The sequence below is a fragment of the Salvelinus fontinalis genome, chromosome 41 (genome assembly GCF_029448725.1).
Source record: "Salvelinus fontinalis isolate EN_2023a chromosome 41, ASM2944872v1, whole genome shotgun sequence".
NCBI classification, from domain to species: Eukaryota; Metazoa; Chordata; class Actinopteri; order Salmoniformes; family Salmonidae; genus Salvelinus; species Salvelinus fontinalis.
This window is the reverse complement of record NC_074705.1, coordinates 8,312,801-8,335,574: the sequence shown is the minus strand read 5'-3', so window position 1 is coordinate 8,335,574 and position 22,774 is coordinate 8,312,801. Positions and strand designations below refer to the sequence as shown.

The window sequence follows — 22,774 nt, the reverse complement described above, 5'->3', positions numbered from 1 at the left end:
CTAACTCTGTAGTATCCAGTGGATATGATATGACTAACTCTGTAGTGTCCAGTGGATATGATGTGATTAACTCTGTAGTGTCCAGTGGATATGATGTGACTAACTCTGTAGTGTCCAGTGGATATGATATGATTAACTCTGTAGTGTCCAGTGGATAGGACTAACTCTGTAGTGTCCAGTGGATAGGACTAACTCTGTAGTGTCCAGTGGATATGATAAACTCTGTAGTGTCCAGTGGATAGGACTAACTCTGTAGTGTCCAGTGGATAGGACTAACTCTGTAGTGTCCAGTGGATAGGACTAACTCTGTAGTGTCCAGTGGATAGGACTAACTCTGTAGTGTCCAGTGGATAGGACTAACTCTGTAGTGTCCAGTGGATAGGACTAACTCTGTAGTGTCCAGTGGATAGGACTAACTCTGTAGTGTCCAGTGGATAGGACTAACTCTGTAGTGTCCAGTGGATAGGACTAACTCTGTAGTGTCCAGTGGATAGGACTAACTCTGTAGTGTCTAGTGGATAGGACTAACTCTGTAGTGTCCAGTGGATATGATGTGATTAACTCTGTAGTGTCCAGTGGATATGATATGATTAACTCTGTAGTGTCCAGTGGATATGATATGACTAACTCTGTAGTGTCCAGTGGATATGATATGACTAACTCTGTAGTGTCCAGTGGATATGATATGACTAACTCTGTAGTGTCCAGTGGATATGATGTGATTAACTCTGTAGTGTCCAGTGGATATGATATGACTAACTCTGTAGTGTCCAGTGGATATGATATGACTAACTCTGTAGTGTCCAGTGGATATGATATGACTAACTCTGTAGTGTCCAGTGGATATGATATGACTAACTCTGTAGTGTCCAGTGGTTCTGTGGTTCAGAGTCAGATGGGGTTCCAGAGAGGGTTAATGACTCTAAAGATGTTTGTTGTGATGCAGTGTGTGGATATACAGAGATGGATACAGTATGGGCATGGCCTCGATTTATGGTGTGTCAATCAACTAAATGAGTGACATTGTAAATATGTGTATCTCCTCTCCTGAGAGTAACCAAGTTGTTTTTCCCTCTACAGGTGGAGGAGAGGTCAGACAGGGACTTCCTGGAAAAGGTACGGGTCACACACCTGATCTGAAACTCTAGCTTTTAATGTATTAAAGATGAAGTAGGGAATATGGCTGTTGTGAAACAGCCTTCAAGACGGCCCTGTCCTGTTTCCTCCCAGGGTTCCAGGACTGCCTCTACCCTCTCAGCAGCCACTCTAGCATCGCTGGGCGGGCCCTCCTCTCGCAGAGGCAGCTGTGACACCTCTATCTCAGTAGAGACAGAGGCCTCCATTCGAGAGATAAAGGTAGGACCATAGAGATACTTCTATGAGTAGGACCATACAGTATATCTGAGAAAGAGATGTTCCATGGTCTACAGTGAATGTTTTTAGAATGATTTTGTTGACTCCAGAAACACGATTATTACAGGAAGTATTCCACGGTTGAAGACGAACAACGTCTGCGTAGTTGCTGTTGAGATACTAACTGCTTAACTGTTTTGCTTTGTTTCTCCCCTGACCTCTCACCCCTCCACTGTCCTCCATTTTGTCTCTCAACAGGACTCCCTGGTGGAGTCTGAGGAGAAGTACCGTAAGGCCATGGTGTCCAACGCCCAGCTACACAACGAGAAGTCCAACCTCATGTACCAGGTGGACACGCTGAAGGACTCGCTCATTGAGCTGGAGGAGCAGCTGTACGAGTCTAAACGAGAGTACAACGACAAGGCCAAGGAGTTTGAGAGGGAGAGACACGCCCACAGTGTTCTGCAGCGCCAGTTTAACGAGATGAGAGAGATGCTGAAACAGAGTGAAGAACTGCTAACCGTGAGTACTCAGGTCATCACAAAGACTTCCTGCTAACAACAATACGGTAACAAAAACAGTACTTCCTCTCAGAACATAACACTAACATAGATCTAACTTAGGCCTCTTGCTAAACTTGCTGTAGTCTCTTTTCCTGCTGCATACTCTCTGCATGCTGATTGTCCCTCCCTTCTCCTCTGTCCCTTCTTCTCCTCCATCTTGCTTTCGTCCCGTGGCCAGGAGGTGGGCCAGCTCCGTCTCAAACGGGACAGCTGTGTTAGGGAGATCTCCGACCTGCAGGAGACCCTCGGATGGAAGGAGAAAAAGATTGGGGTACGCTCGCGGAATAGAGGGTGAACCTCAAACTGTTAGCCGCATCACTGCTCCAGGAAGTTCTACAGAAAACGCTTCCATTCCTCTGTCAGCTACTCAAGTTTAACGCTCCAAACTAACCAAGACATTTCCACTGTATCTCTTTTTTCCCCTCAATGCTTCTCTCCCTTCTTTACCCACTCTTCCTCCTCCTCCTCCTCCTCCTCCTCCTCCCCCTGCTGCTGCTGCTTGGGTATGGCTCAGGCCTTAGAGAGGCAGAGGGAATTCTCAGACGCTGGCGTGCGAGATGAGCGGGATAAGCTCAGGGATCAGGTGGTCCACCTCAAAGACACTCTGAAGGTACAGCACCTTGAAGTACTGCTGAGTGAAGGTTTCCTCATCATGACTTCAAAGAGGGCCTCCATGCACATGTCAGCAAACACTAGAACAATAGGAAGTTCTAATGGGCAAAAGACTTTCTGAAAGATTATTCAGATTTATTTTGCTCGTTCTCTCCCAAATCAGAAAAATGGGATAGTGCTGTCACCTGAAGTAACCACCAATGGGGATGCAGGACAGATGATTGACGGGCCTCTCAGTGCAGACTCTACCTCCCGATTGGCTCAGCCATCTCATGGTGGGGAGAGCATGCTTGGTAAGAAAATAACCCACCGGTGCAATTGCTCATATCTGATCTCTGCTTATTTACCACCATCCTACTCAAATCATGTTGAATGATATTGTGCAGTCATGTTTTGTATTTGATTTGTCTTCTGTCATTTGGATGAATCACTGTTTGAAATGTCAGGGTTATGTTTGTGTTGCATGATGGGATACAAAACGAGGATGGTTGGCTTTCTTTTTCTTTTTTCTGACGTCATTGTTTTGCAGTATTGTCCTCCGTGGGATTATCATCATAATGTTAATTAATCCTGTTGAGTCAGTTGCTGATTCTGCATTCTAATTCAGCCGGGATCAAGGCCTTGATTGTATTCTCTACAAATGGCTCCAAATTAATTCCCCTCCAGCAATCATTGAATTTCCGTGCTTGCAATCTCAGACGCTGAAGAATGACCTGTGTTTGGCCCTCCAATCTATTCCCTGTGATCTTCCAGGCGAAGCACCAGAGATGCAGTTGGACCATGGCGAGGTGAGGACACCAGGAGGAAGCAGACTTCTACATGAGGCTGACAACTACTCACATGACCAGGAGAGGGCACTACTGGAGATAGACTCTTCTGACAAGTTGAACCAAGACAAGTTGAATGACAGCCTGCAGCAACAAACAGACATTGAAGCAGAGCAGTCCAAGTACTGTAACCAAGAGACCCAGGTGGATGTTGCTGCACCTGAAGAAGCCATTTTGGTGCATTTTGGTGACAAAGAGACTCAGGTTGAATATGAAGTAGAGAAACCCCAATACTGCGACACAGAAACCCTGGTGGAACCTGCTGAACTTGAGGGAGACATTTTGGTTCAAAAGGAAAATACAGATGGTAGCGGTGACAATGGAGATGGGGTGAATCAAAGAGGATTTGAACCAGAATCTCTGGAACAGGCAGAGAATGAGGAAAACAGTGGAGAAAGTAACAAGGAAGCTGTACCAGTAAGCGGTGGCACTGACGGACAATGTGAGGAAAACACAAACCTCGAGAATGGACGGGAAAACACAGAGCTTCTCACAGCTATGTCTACTAACTTTGAAGAACAGGACATCTCTGGCCCAACTCCCTGTGTTGAGACAGAGGCCACTCTTAGTCAAATCCAAAGTGAATCTCAAAGTGACCTGCAAGGAGAGCACACCCAGGAGTATGATCCTGGGACTAAAGATCAAGTCATTCCAGAAAACTCAAGGATCACGGAATCTGAGATGATGAAGATGATTCTGAGGATTTCTGTATGTCTAGGGGAGGCAAAGATCAGCCCAAATCACATCTCTCAGGGATCATTAAACAAAACAGAAACAATAGGGATGAAGATGAAGAATAAACCAGGGCATCAGGCAGAGACTGGCCAAGTAACATCTACTGGAACATCTGCTGTCTCATCTACAGTCTCTATTGAACTGTTTATCTCTGAATGTCCTGACGAGGTTGGAATCAAGACAGATCAGCTCATAATAAACACGTTAAGTGAATTTGAGAAAGATGGACAGAATTCTCTAGAACTTCAGCAACATAAGAATGATCATTTCAGTACAGAAAGCTCTGTGGAAACTGTGCCAAAGATCACAGACTCTGACGGACAGAAATTATCTGAGAGGGCTGAAGAGCTGGAGTCGAGTTCAGTGGAGAGCAAGCCAGATCAGATTTGGCAGGAATCTCTATGTGGCATGAAGGAAGATGAACCAAATAACAAAGAGCTTCAGGCAAAGGAGCCCCCATCCACTATCTCTGACAAAACGGTAACACCTATCATAACAGAGGGGAAGACTAAACTAGACAAACAGGTGATCCCTGATTTACCAGAGAGGCTAGAGACCAGCTTAGAAATGACCTTACCAGGAGTTCAAGGTGATCAGAAGATGGATGTAGCAGAATCAAGGGAGAAACAAGGATGTACCTGTAAATGTATATGTAAACTATCCGAGAGTGATCAGGTACTGACGGAAAACTCACTGGATGTAGCTAGAACTCAGAGGATCAGCGACTCTAGTGGAGAGGTTATCTCGGACAGGACAGAGGAGGTAGAGCCCAGCCCAGACAGGATCAGGTCAGAATCACCCAGTTGTGTAGAGAGAGAAGAATGGTGCATCATTGAGGAGAACATCTATGAGGAGAATCTCCAGCAGGAAGCCATTCAGGAGGAGCAACAGACAGAACAGAGGGAGGCTTCAACAAGTTCACCAGCAGGGGGAGACAATGAGTTAAACGATGGGGACACTGGATATATAGACAGTTGTGAAGAAGCCGTTCTACTTGTGAAAAAGGAGGAAACATATCTACCTGTAGAAGAAGAACACATCAGCTCGTCACCCGGACCCTCGGCACTTGGCCAAGAGATACAGCCATTACCCGAGGCGGTGGAGGAGGAGAGAGAGCGCCCCCCAGTGGAAGAAGCCCAGAAACCGGAGAGAGGCGTAAGAAAGGGAGTAAAGGGCAATAGAAAGGGCAAAGGCAAAGATCCTTGCAAAGTAAACTAGTTGATGATCACTACTCTCAAAGTGTTATTTGATGTGTAATAGACTACTGACTGGGGTTGCAGCCAGTCTCTGTGGGTTTCTTTGTTTTACTCAAAGGAATTACATGTTTTATTTAATGACTTATTTAGTGCCTTGAATAAATGAACCATGTTGAAGAGCGATTGGTTTTGTTTTATTTTGCACTATTGCACTGATTTCTGGGTTCCATGAACCTCACCAAGCTTCCATTTATGCACAGGGGACAGGATTATATTACACAACAACAATTCTGTATTGTTCATGTGTCAGGTTTTTACATGCAACATACTAGATAACAATTACATGATTAAATAGGTAATACGTGGGAGAATATATCAATCCCATGACATGTTATCTCCACTCATTTGTATGTGTCAGCTGTTTTAAACTCTTTTCATCCATACTCACAGTCCCTCCAACATACTGTACAGTATTTCAGTGGTAAGCAACTGTGTCCATATTCTCAGGTTTTCAATGAACTGCAGATTGTGATCAGTTGGGTGAAATGTTTTATAATTGCAATGAATTAAGTATATACTGTCTATTTTATATAATCCCAGTCAAAAGTTTGGACACACCTACTCATTCCAGGGTTTTTCTTTTCTTTTTTACTATGTTCTACACTGTAGAATAATAGTGAAGACATCACAACTATGAAATAACACATATGGAACCATGTAGTAAAAAAGTGTTAAATTAAAATATTGTTTATATTTGAGATTCTTCAAAGTAGCCACTCTTTGAATTGATGACAGCTTTGCACACTCTTGGCATTCTCTCAACCAGCGTCATGAGGTAGTCACCTGTAATGCATTTAAATGAACAGGTGTGCCATGTTAAAAGTTCATTTGTGGAATTTCTTTCCTTTTTAATGTGTTTGAGCCAATCAGTTGTGTTGTGACAAGGTTGGGGTGGTGTACAGAAGATAGCCAAATAGTTAAAGACCAAGTCCATATTATGGCAAGAACAGCTCAAATAAGCAAAGAGAAACGACAGTCCATTATTACTTTAAGACATGAAGGTCAGTCAATCCGGAAAATTTAAAGAACGTTTTACATTTCTTCAAGTGCAGTCACAAAAACCATCAAGCGCTATGATGAAACTGGCTCTCATGAGGTCCGCCACAGGAAAGGAAGACCCAGAGTTACCTCTGCTGCAGATAAAAAAGTATAATTTAAGATGTTACCTTTATTTAACTAGGCAAGTCAGTTATGAACAAATTCTTAATTTCAATGACAGCCTAGGAACAGTGGGTTAACTGCCCTGTTCAGGGGCAGAATGACAGATTTTTACCTTGTCAGCTCAGGGATTTGATCTTGCAACCTTTCAGTTACAAGTCCAACACTCTAACCACTAGGCTACCTGCCACCCCGAGAATAAGTTCTTTAGAGTTACCAGCCTCAAAAATTGCAGCCCAAATAGATGCTTCACAAATTTCAAGTAACAGACACATCTCAACATCAACTGTTCAGAGGAGACTGTGTGAATCAGGCCTTCATGGTTGAATTGCTGCAAAGAAACCACTACTACAGGACACCAATAATAAGAAGAGACTTGCTTGGGCCAAGAAACACTAGCAATGGACATTAGACTGGTGGAAATCTGTCCTTTGGTCTGATGAGTCCAAATTTGTGATTTTTTTATTTTTTGGGTTCCAACCGCAGTGTCTTTGTGAGAAGCAGAGTAGGTGAATGGATGATCTCCGTATATGTGGTTCCCACCATGAAGCATGGAAGAGGGGGTGTGATGGTGCTTTGCTGGTGACACTGTCAGTGAATTATTTATAATTAAAGGCACACTTAACCAGCATGGCTACCACAGCATTCTGCAGTGATATGCAATCCCATCTGGTTTGCACTTAGTGGGACTATCATTTGTTTTTCAACAGGACAATGACCCAAAACACACCTCCAGGCGGTGTAAGGGCTATTTTACTAAGGAGAGTGATGGAGTGCGCATCCGATGACCTAGCCTCCACAATCACCCGACCTCAACCCAATTGAAATGGTTTGGGATGAGTTGGACCGCAGTGAAGGAAAAGCAGCAACAAGTGCCCAGCATATGTGGGAACTCCTTCAAGGCTGTTGGAAAAGCATTCCTCATGAAGCTGGTTGAGAGAATACCAAGAGTGTGCAAAGCTCTCATCAAGGCAAAGGGTGGCTACTTTGAAGAATCTAAAATCTATTTTGATTTGTTTAACACTTTTTTTGCTTACTACATGATTCCATATGTGTTATTTCATAGTTGTGATGTGTTATTCTACAATGTAGAAAAAAGTCAAAATAAAGAAAAACCCTTGAATGAGTAGGTGTGTCCAAACTTTTTTGACTGGTACTGTGTATATATATAAAAATAAATCTGGGTAATTAAGTACAATATGTTTTATCTATTACAAAAATAATACAAATTAGAAACTAAAAAAACAAGGCTGTTATTTGAACCGTGTGGTAAATGTTGACGTACAAAACTACCCTATTACTAACCAACTGTTAGAATGTCATGCTGTTGATTCAAAGTCAGCTGTCTGTTTGTATTGCAGAAGTCAGACTGAGGAAAATAGTTGATGAGAGGGAGAGTTTAGCTGATCAAGTGAAGAGGCTGAAGTCTCAGCTGGAGGGGAAACAGAGGAACGGGACAGAGGGTTTGAGTCCTGAGGAGGACGGACTTGAGAACGGCATGGACCCCCACATCCTCGACTTACAGAGTGAGTCACATCTCAGGTTTACTAAGACAGATCTAGCCTTTTACCTGGCTGTCTCCCTAGTGTACTTTGTCAAGTGTGTGAGTGTAGTATACATTATGAAACCTATACAACATCCTTCTATCTTTATTTCTTCTTCTACAGGGGATGCCAACCGGCAAATCAGTGACCTCAAGTTTAAACTGGTGAAATCAGAACAGGAAGTCACAGCCCTGGAACAGAATGTAAGTACCGTTTTAGTTCCTAGACAGAGGAAGACCTGTATGACTATATCCATGAAACACCTGACCAATCCCGTTCCTCATGGTAAACGTGAGATAATAAGCAGTATCTTGTACAGTCTGGGTTGGAGACTATTGACCATTTGCTCCACTAGGAGCTCCATGGAATATGTCGCGTAAGTCATGTGTTCAGTCTAGTATGAGGCATATCACATTTCATCCATCAATCTATTTATTCACCCCCTCATTTCTCTCTTGGCCAGATCATCCGGTTGGAGGGTCAGGTGACTCGTTACAAGTCGGCCTCTGAGAGCGCAGAGAAAGTAGAGGACGAGCTCAAAGTGGAGAAACGCAAGCTACAGAGAGAGGTAGGCTACTATAATGTCAGGTTTACAAAAACAACCAAAGAATCACAGAACCCACAAGTCATTGGGTCATATCTAGTATGTCAACCCCACATTTTTTTGCATCAAGTCTACGCCAGGTATACGTTGTTGCCTTTAGGTTGCTTCTCCCCTCTCAAACTCTAAACTTTTTCTCTCCATTCTCTCTAGCTGAGGTCTGCCCTGGACAGGATTGATGAGCTGGAGGCCAGTAACAGCCACCTGGCCAAGCGCCTGGAGAAGATGAAGGCTAATCGGAGCGCCCTATTGGCCCAGCAGTGATGTACTTATTGGTTGTCATGGCTATTTGCATCTCTGACCTCCCTATGATCTTTGAACTTTGATCTATCAGGCATTCTATTAACACACACCCAGAAAATTCAAACCAAGCGAGGACTTGCTGGAGCAAAAGCTTCAATGAAACATATCCACACATATTGTAATCCCAGATTCATTCAGTGTTGTGCCCACCTGTACAGTATATCCAGTGATTCACCAAGAGACACAGAGGGAACGTGTTACTGACCCTGGGAACACTCCTCACTGACTGTGACCGAGGCTGGACTCCTCAACTAACTTGTGAAGGGGGAATATTCTGCACAAACGGACAGCAAAGGGGACCTATCCTCCTCCAATAGCTCTTAAGAGGACCTATCCTCCTATAGCTCTTACGTCGCCCTGTGCCATGATTACCCCTAAAGCATTTCTTCCCAATCATTAATCTCTCTGTTCTCTGTAACACGTGGCACTATCTCTCTGTGCTACTTGGGGTCCATGTCTGCTCCAGCAAGTTTATCCATCCAGAGGAAGAAAGACTAAAAAGGAGTGTGTTTCATGTATAATCTTCTTTTATTGTCAATATATTTTGAAGTGAAAATGCACTCTGCTCCCTCCTGTCCCCCAAGCCAAAGTCTGATGTTAATGTGTAAGGTGATGTTTATTTTTATGTTGTATATGTGTGTGTCTCCATAGGTATATGTCAAGTACATCAGATGGGTGGAAATACACGTGGCACAATATTAACTAAGCAATAAGGCCCGAGGAGGTGTGGTATATGGCCAACATACCACGGCTAAGAGCTATTTGTTGGCCAAATATCACAAACCCCGAGGTGCCTTATTGCTATTATTAACGGGTTACCAACGTAATTAGAGTAGTAAAAATACATGTTTTGTCATAACCGTGGTATACAACGGCTGTCAGCCAATCAGCTTTCAGGGCTCGAACCACCCAGTTTATAATCAGGATTATCCTATTCATCTCATTGTTTGTGCCACGTGATGAAAATTATACTGGTACTTGAGGAAAAATATCACCAGCTTTTAACGTCTGAAATACTATGTCCTCTCTTGAGCAATTTAAACGAGTCATTGGGGAACGACAATCAGTTGAATAATGTACTTCTACTGCAACAGTTGTGGAACGTATCACATCGGCTGTCGCAGTAACACCTGATGTAAATGTTTGACAATCTGACAAACCAGATCATGCAGATAAAAACATCAGTTATATTCCGACATAACGGGAAGTGTTCCCTTATTATCCTGCTCCTCAGTCTCAAGCATGTCATGCCTTATTGAGGGGGAAGAAAGCATTGTTGTTCACTTGTGTTTTGTGCATTACGTTTCCCCTCCTACCCTCTATACTTTAGTTGAGCTCGGACATCTACTTTTTGGGGAAGTTACATCTGTTTACATGCTTTAAAACTATTGTTATTTGTCCATGAATGAAGCTAATTGTAAACATTGTGCAATATTGGAAATGTCTTTGGGAAGGTGAGGCTGTATGGTCCTTGCTTTACTTGAGAAATGTAGAGGATGTTTGAGGTAGCATTGACATGCACCACATTAAACTAATGCAAACTCTCTGCTAAAACATTATTTGTCCACATGTGAATAGTTTTGTAAAAGATGCCTAACCCATTCATGATTTATGACAACCAGCAGAGGGAAAAGCCTGATGTCGTGCCACATTATAGGATGCTGAAGAGAAACAAGCAGAATTTATCTTCACTTTGGACATTCAGAACTTGACAGGGGAAAGTGTTTACACTGCCGTGTCATGTCTTTCTCCATTGTGGTGCTTTGCATGACTTTGGCAGGAGCTCACCAGAACTGAGTACCGGTGTTATAATACTGATGGTTTGTCAGGACTGATAGTTTCTGAAGCTGTGCCTAGAATGGTTTAGCTCCAACGAGTCGGGCGTGTCGAGGACCACAGTTGTTGAAAACTACCATTTTAGCTAATCCTAATTCTCCTGACCGGCTACGTTAATTATTCTCAACTGTTGCGTTAATTCTGTTGGGTAAATTCAGGGGGTCCCTCAGTTTCGTTTTCTTCCATTTAAGAAGACAGTCGGCAGGACTCTAGGTATTTGGTTTGTTAGTCCAATGACAGGACATTTGCTTGTCAGCCATCCAGTTAAAATATGCAACGTTCAAAATACAGAACTCATCCATGTATGATGCATTTTGCATCATGATACAAAACGTAGCATACAGGGATGATTTATGTATTTTGAAGTTACACGTCATGAATACTTGATGGCTGACAAGCAGCTGGAAAGGCAGCACATGCTGTATGAAGAGTCAGCTGCAATTGGAGATTAATGTAATTACCTTCTCAGCAGCAACATGTGGCTATCCACATTAAAGATACTCTGCAACAGTGCTCATTTTGATAAAAAGGCCAGGTATGTCACCATTGAGGCGATACAATGCACAAACATTGGCGTAGAAAAGGCGTATATTTTGGATTCTGGTGGGGTACGACAGTTGAACTAAACTCGAGGTATTTATAAACCCGAGATATTCTCCAAGAATCAAAATGGTGACACCATTTGAAAATAAAGGATTCTAGCATTAAGAGTTCCGGTTCTCAGATTTTGCAGTCAATAAAAATCTGCATCAATTCTGTGCATCATAAAAACAATATAAATTATAGTTCATATTACAATTGATAACTACAGCAGGAAAGCTAAAGACAATCACTTAAAATAAATAAGGGCTGGAGCAAGTTCATGACTGTAAAGGAAAGCCAAATAGCCTACTGTTAAATATTTAAAAAAGGAAATCAGTGACTGTATAATTTACTTGTGGCATTCTTCAAGGATGGAACGTGTTTAAGCAGCACAATCAAAATTAGACTGCACAGAAAACTCTCAAAACTCATAAGGCCATAGTTCAAACTCATTTTTGGTTCTAAGAGCTATGGCAGCAAGGGTTGGACTTCTACTGTGGTCAAGAAGCTTAAGGTGGGACGCCTGAACACTACAGCACAAACATTCAACTGTACATATTGTAGTGTTATTGGGTCCATAAAGCCAAACTCTAGTACCTAGCCAGCCAGTCTACGCATAAATAAATATAAAAACTCTGTGAAATAGCATGACAGGCTTCGTGGTCTACTTCCACAAGGATTATTATAGCCTAAATGACATGGTAAGACATTTAACATAAATCATAGGAAGACATCAATGGATTTCTTACATTTTATACATCATGAATAAACATAAGTTTACACTTTCTACTATTGCATGGGAGACTCGTTTTGAAGACATTTAGCCTTCTGAACCAGAAGCTATTGTTGCCAGTTAACTCTTCACAGACCCAGTCCAGTTGGATCACTCCTGCAACTCGTCACAGACCCAGTCCAGTTGGATCACTCCTGCAACTCGTCACAGACCCAGTCCAGTTGAATCACTCCTGCAACTCGTCACAGACCCAGTCCAGTTGAATCACTCCTGCAACTCGTCACAGACCCAGTCCAGTTGGATCACTCCTGCAACTCGTTACAGACCCAGTCCAGTTGGATCACTCCTGCAACTCGTCACAGACCCAGTCCAGTTGGATCACTCCTGCAACTCGTCACAGACCCAGTCCAGTTGGATCACTCCTGCAACTCGTCACAGACCCAGTCCAGTTGGATCACTCCTGCAACTCGTCACAGACCCAGTCCAGTTGGATCACTCCTGCAACTCGTCACAGACCCAGTCCAGTTGGATCACTCCTGCAACTCACGGAAGGGGTAGCCATCATGTTGAGGATGCTTCCCTAATATATGGTGTAGTTATTCTGGAGGAGCAGAATAAACAGGAGGGTTGGATGTTGTAACATTGAGTGGCTGCTTACATGTTCGTTGCTGATTAACCCGATCTGAGGGACCTTCTTCATTGTGGCCTCATGCACAGCAGTGGACACCTGGTCCCAAGCTTTAGTCTTCAACATCTCCACAATACCTCTGTGGGGTACAGACATTATGGTTTACATAGTCTGGACTATCCACTGAACCAACCAGACAGTTCCCATCTAGAAACAGATTATTTTTTTCCCCCACCTTTATTTAACCAGGTAGGCTAGTTGAGAACAAGTTCTCATTTGCAACTGCGACCTGGCCAAGATAAAGCATAGCAGTTTGACACATACAGCAGAGTTACACATGGAATAAACAAAACATAATCAATAATACAGTAGAAAAAAAAAAAGTATATATTTACAGTGAGTGCAAATGAGGTAAGATATGCAATAAATAGGCTATGGTGGCAAAGTAATTACAATATAGCAATTAAAGCACTGGAATGGTAGATGTGCATAAGATTAATGTGCAAGTAGAGATACTGGGGCGCAAAGGAGCAAGATAAATACAGATGGGCTATGTACAGGTGCAGTGATCTGTGAGCTGCTCTGACAGCTGATGCTTAAAGCTAGTGAGGGAGATATGAGTCTCCAGCTTCAGTGATTTTTGCAGTTCGTTCCAGTCATTGGCAGCAGAGAACTGGAAGGAAAGGCAGCCAAAGCAGAAATTGGCTTTGGGGGTGACCAGTGAAATATACCTGCTAGAGCGCGTGCTACGAGTGGGTGCTGCTATGGTGACCAGTGAGCCGAGATAAGGCGGGGCTTTACCTAGCAGAGACTTGTAGATGACCTGGAGCCAGTGGGTTTGGCGGCGAGTATGAAGCGAGGGACAGCCAACGAGAGCATACAGGTCGCAGTGGTGGGTAGTATATGGGGCTTTGGTGTCAAAACGGACGGCACTGGTAGACTGCATCCAATTTGTTGAGTAGAGTGTTGGAGGCTATTTTGTAAGGATGTCGCCGATGTCGAGGATCGGTATGATGGTCAGTTTTACAAGGGTATGTTTGGCAGCATGAGTGAAGGATGCTTTGTTGCGAAATAGGAAGCCGATTCTAGATTTAATTTTGGATTGAGATGCTTAATGTGAGTCGAAGGAGAGTTCAGTCTAGCCAGACACCTAGGTATTTGTAGTTATCCACATATTCTATGTCGGAGCCGTCCAGAGTAGTGATGCTGGACGGGCGGGCAGGTAGGTAGTAATCGATTGAAGAGCATGCATTTAGTGGGTGAAACTGACAGTGTGAAGGCTCTTACTGGTAGTTAGTCTTCCCCATCATATTTTTTTTTTTTTTACCTTTATTTAACTAGGCAAGTCAGTTAAGAACAAATTCTTATTTTCAATGACGGCCTAGGAACAGTGGGTTAACTGCCTGTTCAGGGGCAGAACGACAGATTTGTACCTTGTCAGCTCGGGGATTTGAACTTGCAACCTTCCGGTTACTAGTCCAACACTCTAACCACTAGGCTACGCTGCCGCCCCGTGGCCGTGTATGCATGCATGTCATTGTATAATTATTAGACCATGAAACGCGAGTGGTCATTTACCCGATACATATGATGTTTCCCTTTGAGCTTTGGCACCTTCATGACCTTGCAGTTGTAGTATGTATGTTCAGCAGGGACAATAAACTGCAATGGAGGATCTACTGTGTAAATACAAGCCGTGTGGCCAGTCCATTCTGTTCTAGTCACATGTTGTAGGATAAGGATACTAAATCAAATTTTATTGGTCACATGGTTAGCAGATGTTATTGTGAGTAGTGAAATGCTTGTATCTACCTCCCGTATAACCAATATTAATTCAATCTGACCCCACTTCAAGAATAAAGAGCGACTTCAAACTGATCTAGAGACATGCTCCTGCTACAGGATGTGTGAGGTCATTCTTACATTGTCCATAACAAAGTCCAGATAGTTGGTGTGCCGGGGGATGGATCTGGGCATGAACTTCAGCAGGTGCACCTCCTTGGTCCCCCTTGTTCTGGAATTGTACTCGATGTCATCAGTTTTTTTTTATTTCACCTTTATTTAACCAGGTAGGCTAGTTGAGAACAAGTTCTCATTTGCAACTGCGACCTGGCCAAGATAAAGCATAGCAGTGTGAACAGACAACACATGGAGTAAACAATAAACAAGTCAATAACATGGTAGGAAAAAGAGAATCTATATACAATGTGTGCAAAAGGCATGAGGTAGGCAATAAATCGAATAATTACAATTTAGCAGATTAACACTGGAGTGATAAATCATCAGATGATCATGTGCAAGAAGAGATACTGGTGTGCAAAAGAGCAGAAAAGTAAATAAATAAAAGTAGTATGGGGGTGAGGTAGGTAAATTGGGTGGGTAGTTTACAGATGGACTATGTACAGCGATCGGTTAGCTGCTCGGATAGCAGATTTTTAAAGTTGTTGAGGGAGATAAAAGTCTCCAACTTCAGATATTTTTGCAATTCGTTCCAGTCGCAGGCAGCAGAGAACTGGAAGGAAAGGCGTCCAAATGAGGTTTTGGCTTTAGGGATGATCAGTGAGATACACCTGCTGGAGCGCGTGCTACGGGTGGGTGTAGCCATCGTGACCAGTGAACTGAGATAAGGCGGCACTTTACCTAGCATAGCCTTGTAGATGACCTGGAGCCAGTGGGTCTGACGACGAACATGTAGCGAGGGCCAGCCGACTAGGGCATACAGGTCGCAGTGGTGGGTCGTATAAGGTGCTTTAGTAACAAAACGGATGGCACTGTGATAAACTGCATCCAGTTTGCTGAGTAGAGTATTGGAAGCTATTTTGTAGATGACATCGCCGAAGTCGAGGATCGGTAGGATAGTCAGTTTTACTAGGGTAAGTTTGGCGGCGTGAGTGAAGGAGGCTTTGTTCCGGAATAGAAAGCCGACTCTAGATTTGATTTTGGATTGGAGATGTTTGATATGAGTCTGGAAGGAGAGTTTGCAGTCTAGCCAGACACCTAGGTACTTATAGATGTCCACATATTCTAGGTCGGAACCGTCCAGGGTGGTGATGCTAGTCGGGCGTGCGGGTGCAGGCAGCGAACGGTTGAAAAGCATGCATTTGGTTTTACTAGCATTTAAGAGCAGTTGGAGGCCACGGAAGGAGTGTTGTATGGCATTGAAGCTCATTTGGAGGTTAGATAGCACAGTGTCCAGGGAAGGGCCGGAAGTATACAGAATGGTGTCGTCTGCGTAGAGGTGGATCAGGGAATCGCCCGCAGCAAGAGCAACATCATTGATGTAAACAGAGAAAAGAGTCGGCCCGAGAATTGAACCCTGTGGTACCCCCATAGAGACTGCCAGAGGACCGGACAACATGCCCTCCGATTTGACACACTGAACTCTGTCTGCAAAGTAGTTGGTGAACCAGGCAAGGCAGTCATTAGAAAAACCGAGGCTATTGAGTCTGCCGATAAGAATATGGTGATTGACAGAGTCGAAAGCCTTGGCCAGGTCGATGAAGACGGCTGCACAGTAATGTCTTTTATCGATGGCGGTTATGATATCGTTTAGTACCTTGAGCGTGGCTGAGGTGCACCCGTGACCGGCTCGGAAACCGGATTGCACAGCGGAGAAGGTACAGTGGGATTCGAGATGGTCAGTGATCTGTTTGTTGACTTGGCTTTCGAAGACCTTAGCTAGGCAGGGCAGGATGGATATAGGTCTGTAACAGTTTGGGTCCAGGGTGTCTCCCCCTTTGAAGAGGGGGATGACAGCGGCAGCTTTCCAATCCTTGGGGATCTCAGATGATACGAAGGAGAGGTTGAACAGGCTGGTAATAGGGGCTGCGACAATGGCGGCGGACCGTTTCAGAAATAGGGGGTCCAGATTGTCAAGCCCAGCTGATTTGTATGGGTCCAGGTTTTCCAGCTCTTTCAGAACATCTGCTATCTGGATATGGGTAAAGGAGAAGCTGGGGAGGCTTGGGCGAGTAGCAGCGGGGGGGGCGGGGCTGCTGGCCAAGGTTGGAGTCGCCAGGTGGAAGGCATGGCCAGCCATTGAGAAATGTTTGTTGAAGTTTTCAATTATCACGGACTTATCAGTGGTGACCGTGTTATCTAGCCTCAGTGCAGTGGGCAGCTGGGAGGAGGTGCTCTTGTTTTCCATGGACTTTACAGTATCCCAGAACTTTTTGGAGTTAGAGCTACAGGATGCAAATTTCTGCTTGAAAAAGCTGGCCTTTGCTTTCCTGACTGACTGCGTGTATTGGTTCCTGACTTCCCTGAACAGTTGCATATCACGGGGGCTCTTCGATGCTATCGCAGTTCGCCACAGGATGTTTTTGTGCTGGTCGAGGGCAGTCAGGTCTGGAGTGAACCAAGGGCTATATCTGTTCTTGGTTCTGCATTTTTTGAACGGAGCATGCTTGTCTAATATGGTGAGGAAGTAACTTTTAAAGAATGACCAGGCATCCTCAACTGACGGGATGAGGTCAATATCCTTCCAGGGTACCCGGGCCAGGTCGATTAGAAAGGCCTGCTCGCAAAAGTGTTTCAGGGAGCGTTTGACAGTGATGAGGGGTGGTCGTTTGACCGTGGACCCGTGGCGGATACAGGCAATGAGGCAGTGATCGCTGAGATCTTGATTGAAGACAGCAGAGGTGTATTTGGAGGGCAAGTTGGTCAGGATAATGTCTATTAGGGTGCCCATGTTTACGGATTTAGGGTTGTACCTGGTGGGTTCCTTGATGATTTGTGTGAGATTGAGGGCATCAAGCTTAGATTGTAGGACTGCCGGGGTGTTAAGCATATCCCAGTTTAGGTCACCTAACAGAACAAACTCTGAAGCTAGATGGGGAGCGATCAATTCACAGATGGTGTCCAGGGCACAGCTGGGAGCTGAGGGGGGTCGGTAGCAGGCGGCAACAGTGAGAGACTTATTTCTGGAGAGATTAATTTTTAAAATTAGAAGTTCGAACTGTTTGGGCATAGACTTGGAAAGTATGACAGAACTTTGCAGGCTATCTCTGCAGTAGATTGCAACTCCTCCCCCTTTGGCAGTTCTATCTTGACGGAAAGTGTTATAGTTGGGTATGGAAATCTCAGAGTTTTTGGTGGCCTTCCTAAGCCAGGATTCAGACACGGCAAGGACATCAGGGTTGGCAGAGTGTGCTAAAGCGGTGAGTAAGGCAAACTTAGGGAGGAGGCTTCTGATGTTGACATGCATGAGGCCAAGGCTTTTTCGATCACAGAAGTCAACAAATGAGGGTGACTGGGGACATGCAGGGCCTGGGTTTACCTCCACATCACCCGAGGAACAGAGGAGTAGTAGGATGAGGGTGCGGCTAAAGGCTATCAAAACTGGTCGCCTAGAGCGTTGGGGACAAGGAATAAAAGGAGCAGATTTATGGGCGTGGTAGAATAGATTCTGGGCATAATGTGCATACCAGGGTATGGTGGGACACGGGTACAGCGGAGGCAAGCCCAGGCACTGGGTGATGATAAGAGAGGTTGTATCTCTGGACATGCTGGTCTCAATGGGTGAGGTCACCGCATGTGTGGGGGGTGGGACAAAGGAGGTATCAGAGGTATGGAGAGTGGAACTACGGGGTCCATTGCAAACCAAAACAATGATAACTAGCCTGAACAACAGTATGCAAGGCATATTGATATTTGAGAGAGACATACAATAAGGCATAAAGTGATTGCAGGTCATGATTGGGAGAGCTAGCTAAAACAGCAGGTCAGATAACAGCAGCTAGTCAGCTAACACAGCAACAGAAGGTAAAAATGGCGACGACTGGGCAGAGAGGATCGGATTAACTACACACAGATCCTGAGTTAAGGCACAGAGCCGACAGATAAAACACAAATAAACAGAATGGAGTACCGTGAATTAATGGACAGTCAAGCAGGCATCAGCTATGTAGCCAAGTGATCATAGTGTCCAGGGGGCAGCCGTAGATGGAGTAGTGAGGCCTCCACTAAGCTAGCCCGCGGCGTTTAAAGTTAGTAGCCCGGGGGGGTGGTCTGCTCAGACGGAGGGGGTCTGCTCAGACGGAGGCCGGTTGAGGGCACAGCGGATGGGGTATTTGTCTGCAGACCAGACGTGGTCGTGTCGACAGAGAATCCAAGCCGGATGGCGGTGGCGAAAGAGAGGTTGTGAGTTGTAGAATTGTGTTTGCTAACTGGTGCTAGCTTCGTGATTCAGACAGCTAGTCATGGGTAGCAAGCTAGCAGAAGATGGAGGTCTGTTTTTAGCCACGCCGTGCAATTCCGTCGGTAGATTAGTGGGGTTCCGTGTGGTAGAGGGGACCAATCCAATTGTCAAAATAGTTATAGTGGCCTAAGAAGATTGTTCGATAGACCTGTTCAGATAGCAGCCGATATGCTCAAGACAGCTAACGATTAGCGGGCCGCAGTTAGTATATGGACGTTCAGGTTACGTCGCGATGGAGGGGCCGGTTGAAATACTCCCTCGGGCAGATAACGTCGGTATCCCAGTCGTGAAGGCCCGGTGGGGCTCCGCATCGGCAGTAAAACGGGTCCGGATAGGTGATTGTAGCCCAGGAGTGGCTGATGGAACTCTTCAGCTGGCTAGCTCCGGGATAATTGGTGTTTGCTCCGGAATTGATGTTAGCCGATAGTCACTCGGATAGCAGCTAGTTAGCTGCAAGATCCAGGTGTAAATGTCCAGAGCTTGAGGTAAAAATCCGGGGATATGGAGAGAAAATAGGTCTGGTATGCTCTGGTCTGAGTCGCGTTGTACAAAACTGGCAATAGTTTTCCGAGCTAAAGGATAGCTGATGAGCGCTAGCTGTGGTTAGCTGAACTACTAACGTTAGCTTGTGAGCTGGCTAACTTCTGGTTAGCTTCTGTTGTAGATTTCGGATACGAGGTGAATAATACTTTTGAGGAAGAAAAAAAAACAGATCCGTACCACATTTGGTGAGGTGGGTTGCAGGAGAGTGTTTTGAAGTTGAGTTAAGAAGAAAAGAATATATATATAAAAAGATATGCGAAGAAAAATATATAAAATGTATATACACGGGACAAGACGAGGACAATGGACATCTGACTGCTACGCCATCTTGGATATACGTAGGCATAGATCAGCTTCACTGGACTGTCCTATGAGAGGGATAGAATACCTCCAGTCACAATACATACAAGCACAGGTGAACAAAATGACAGGTTGACTACGTGAAGAAAAAGCCTCAAATGCAGGAGACACTAACTACATAATGTTGAGACATTAAAAGTTACACCCCATTGTCTTTTTCGTTGTTTAAAAAAAAAAAAAAAAAAAACTTTTTCATGATATCCAAGGGGGTAGTTATGATCTTGTCTCATCACAACGGGCTCAGGAGAGGCGAAGGTCGAGTCATACGTCCTCTGAAACATGACCCACCAAGCCGCGCTGCTTCTTAACCCGGAAGCCAGCCGCACCAATGCTATTTTCACTTAGATTTGTGAATCCTCTGGGAACCATAGAGGGTTAGGACAGTTTTAAAGTTTGCTGGACTCCGTGTTTAAGCCATTGTTCTAAATCCCTGATTTGTGGTAATTTAATCTAAGTGAAAATAATCAGTAGGTGGATGTAAATGAGTCTCCAGAGAAACCGGCATTGAACCTCAGGAATGGCCATAAGTGCAGATCCCATTTCTCAGGGGTGTGAGCTACTTTCTGGCCTCTTGGGGAATGATACTTTGGCCCACCCTCACATCCAAATTTTGCTCCATTTAAGGAAAAGTGGAACAATTCTCAAAACAGGCTTTAGGTTGTATAGATATTTTTAAACAAACCTTGTGAAAAGAAAGTCTATGACAAGGGAACATGATTGTCCTCTTCAATCCTGAACACTTTCAGCACATATTACTTGTTAAGAGTCTGAAACAGTTGACTCACGGTGATGTGGAAGTCTTCCTGGTCACATGACTGGATGGCCCTCCAGAAGGTCATGGTGGTTTGACCATCTGCCTCAATCAGGGACAGGAGGGTGTAGGTCTGTTTCTCATCCACCAGGGGAAACCCATTCCCTGTGGCATGATAATCCTGAAGGAGGAACACACTGATGTTACCTGGACTCTTTATAGAACTTAATAGTTGTAATAATGTTTTATTATACTTCATTGTTGTGGATTCTTTAAAACTTGAACACATTCACATCAATGAGGTTGTTGAGGAGAGGACGCTCATAATAATGGCTGCAAACACATGGAAATGTTTGATACCATTCCACGTTTCCCCCCAGCCATTACCACAAACCAGAACCCCTAGAACTTAATCAATCGTTAGGTTTTAGTATACTTCCATGCTGTGGAGTTTCCATCCCTTGTCTAAAACATTCATATGTAACTTTAAAGAATAATTTGATCTTCCAAAGGTTAGGGAGGTGTTGAACACCACACAATTAGATGATAATTACTACTACAACTGTTAACACTTTACTGTTACAGTAGGCCTAGCCTGCTTCTAAGACCTAAAATAACTAACGTTACTCCCATGTGAAAAACACCACTGATAAGGTTGTGTCTAATAGCAATGATTACGGATTTAAATACCTTGAAGTAGTTGCTATCTCGCCCGACCCCGCCAATAACTATATCTGCTCCAGCCATGCCTCCGTTTGGGCTCAACCCGAATCCCACCCAGCCAGTGGTTTTCACGGTCAGCTGGAACGTGATAGTGTCCTGGACATCACTGAACCCCCACTTCAAGTTGACGTTGTTCTCCGGGTCAAGGTGCGCCATGAAGGGCATAGGGGTGTCCTGCTGTGCCCCGGTCCCTGGAGTCCAAGCCAGGAGAAAAATATATGGATCATACTCAGTCACTCAGTTAGACCCTGAGACCTCGACCCGCTGAGCGACAAACACTCCCAAAGAAACAGCCATTTACGGCACACCGCTTTGCTTCTGCTCGCCACTGACCGAATACCCGTAGCTACTTGCGTTCTAAATAGTATGCGAAAATAGAACGTTTTATAGTTAGTGAAATTGCGAAAATTGAGGCCAGATGTGTTTGAATAAGAGCAGCGGGGAGGGCAATACAAAATGCGCAAATACGGGAAACAGGGCAATCGTGTCTCCCTTCTCTGATTAGCAGCTATTGCCAAAAGCAAGTGGGGTGCGTTTAGTTCGTTTCAATGTTTGCTACGTTGCATGACGGTTTGAACGGAAAGAAACGTGAGTATCTTAGTATCCAGCTGCAGCCCCGCAGCAGCCTGTGACTAAACTAGCCTGTCACAAACTAGCCTGTCACTACAACCAATCACTTTTTCTTGCTCCCTTTCATTTACTCCTTTCCTAGCTTCCTTTCCTTCTTCCTTTTCTTTACTCACTATTGGCTGTGGTTAATCCCTACCACATTAACTGCTTTCCTCACTCCCTGTCCTTATTTCCTAGCTCCCTTTCTTTTCCTCCTTTCCTTGCTCCCTTTCCTCATTTCTTAGCTTCCTTTCCTCCTTTCCTAATTTCCTTTACTAGCACAATTTCCTCTCCTCCTTCCCTTTCCCCCTTTCATTGTTTCCTTGCTCCCTTTCATTTCCTCCTTTCCTTTACTGTCTACTGCCCGTAGTTAATCCCTACCACATACATTCGTTCATTTTCCTACAGTCTGCCTCCTCCTCTGATTAGCTGATTATAAACTGTTGTCAAACACACCTGGGTCTCAATTTGCCTACTGTACAATTGTCTATATCCTCACACCCAAAAAGTATGGGCATTTGGACATGGCCAGTCAGTGAGTGTGAATCAGAATCATAGCGGTTCTCCGTAGCTATCTGTTTATCTGCTTAGCCGTAGCTATCTGTTTATCTGCTTAGCCGTAGCTATCTGTTTATCTGCTTAGCCGTAGCTAGCTGTTTATCTGCTTAGCCGTAGCTAGCTGTTTATCTGCTTAGCCGTAGCTAGCTGTTTATCTGCTTAGCCGTAGCTAGCTGTTTATCTGCTTAGCCGTAGCTAGCTGTTTATCTGCTTAGCCGTAGCTAGCTGTTTATCTGCTTAGCCGTAGCTAGCTGTTTATCTGCTTAGCCGTAGCTAGCTGTTTATCTGCTTAGCCGTAGC

At 44.4% G+C, this 22,774-nt stretch overlaps 2 protein-coding genes across 21 annotated transcripts in view; one reads left to right on the top strand and one right to left on the bottom strand.

Moving 5' to 3' along the window:
• LOC129840233 (leucine-rich repeat flightless-interacting protein 2-like) overlaps positions 1-10,511 on the top strand; it is a 48,552-nt gene extending 38,041 nt beyond the window's left edge. For 18 of the 20 annotated variants that reach the window (XM_055907931.1, XM_055907928.1, XM_055907933.1 and 15 more), the window contains 7 exons: positions 1,081-1,116; positions 1,231-1,356; positions 1,612-1,875; positions 2,095-2,187; positions 2,431-2,526; positions 2,692-2,821; positions 3,282-5,465. In XM_055907931.1, coding sequence (XP_055763906.1) covers positions 1,081-1,116; positions 1,231-1,356; positions 1,612-1,875; positions 2,095-2,187; positions 2,431-2,526; positions 2,692-2,821; positions 3,282-5,308 — 2,772 coding nt within the window. In that variant the 3' untranslated portion in view covers positions 5,309-5,465. Of the gene's footprint in view, positions 1-1,080; positions 1,117-1,230; positions 1,357-1,611; positions 1,876-2,094; positions 2,188-2,430; positions 2,527-2,691; positions 2,822-3,281; positions 5,466-7,865; positions 8,031-8,171; positions 8,252-8,511; positions 8,617-8,802 lie in introns of those variants that run through there. The other 2 variants (XM_055907948.1, XM_055907949.1) reach the window with 1 other exon arrangement.
• Positions 10,512-12,107: 1,596 nt separating this feature from the next.
• LOC129840321 (DBH-like monooxygenase protein 2 homolog) overlaps positions 12,108-22,774 on the bottom strand; it is a 12,086-nt gene continuing 1,419 nt past the window's right edge. Inside the window, exons 2-6 of the mRNA XM_055908122.1 lie at positions 21,275-21,543; positions 20,619-20,765; positions 19,764-19,841; positions 14,655-14,771; positions 12,108-12,870 (exon numbers count right to left, since the gene is read on the bottom strand). Coding sequence (XP_055764097.1) covers positions 12,844-12,870; positions 14,655-14,771; positions 19,764-19,841; positions 20,619-20,765; positions 21,275-21,543 — 638 coding nt within the window. The 3' untranslated portion in view covers positions 12,108-12,843. The remainder of the gene's footprint in view (positions 12,871-14,654; positions 14,772-19,763; positions 19,842-20,618; positions 20,766-21,274; positions 21,544-22,774) is intronic.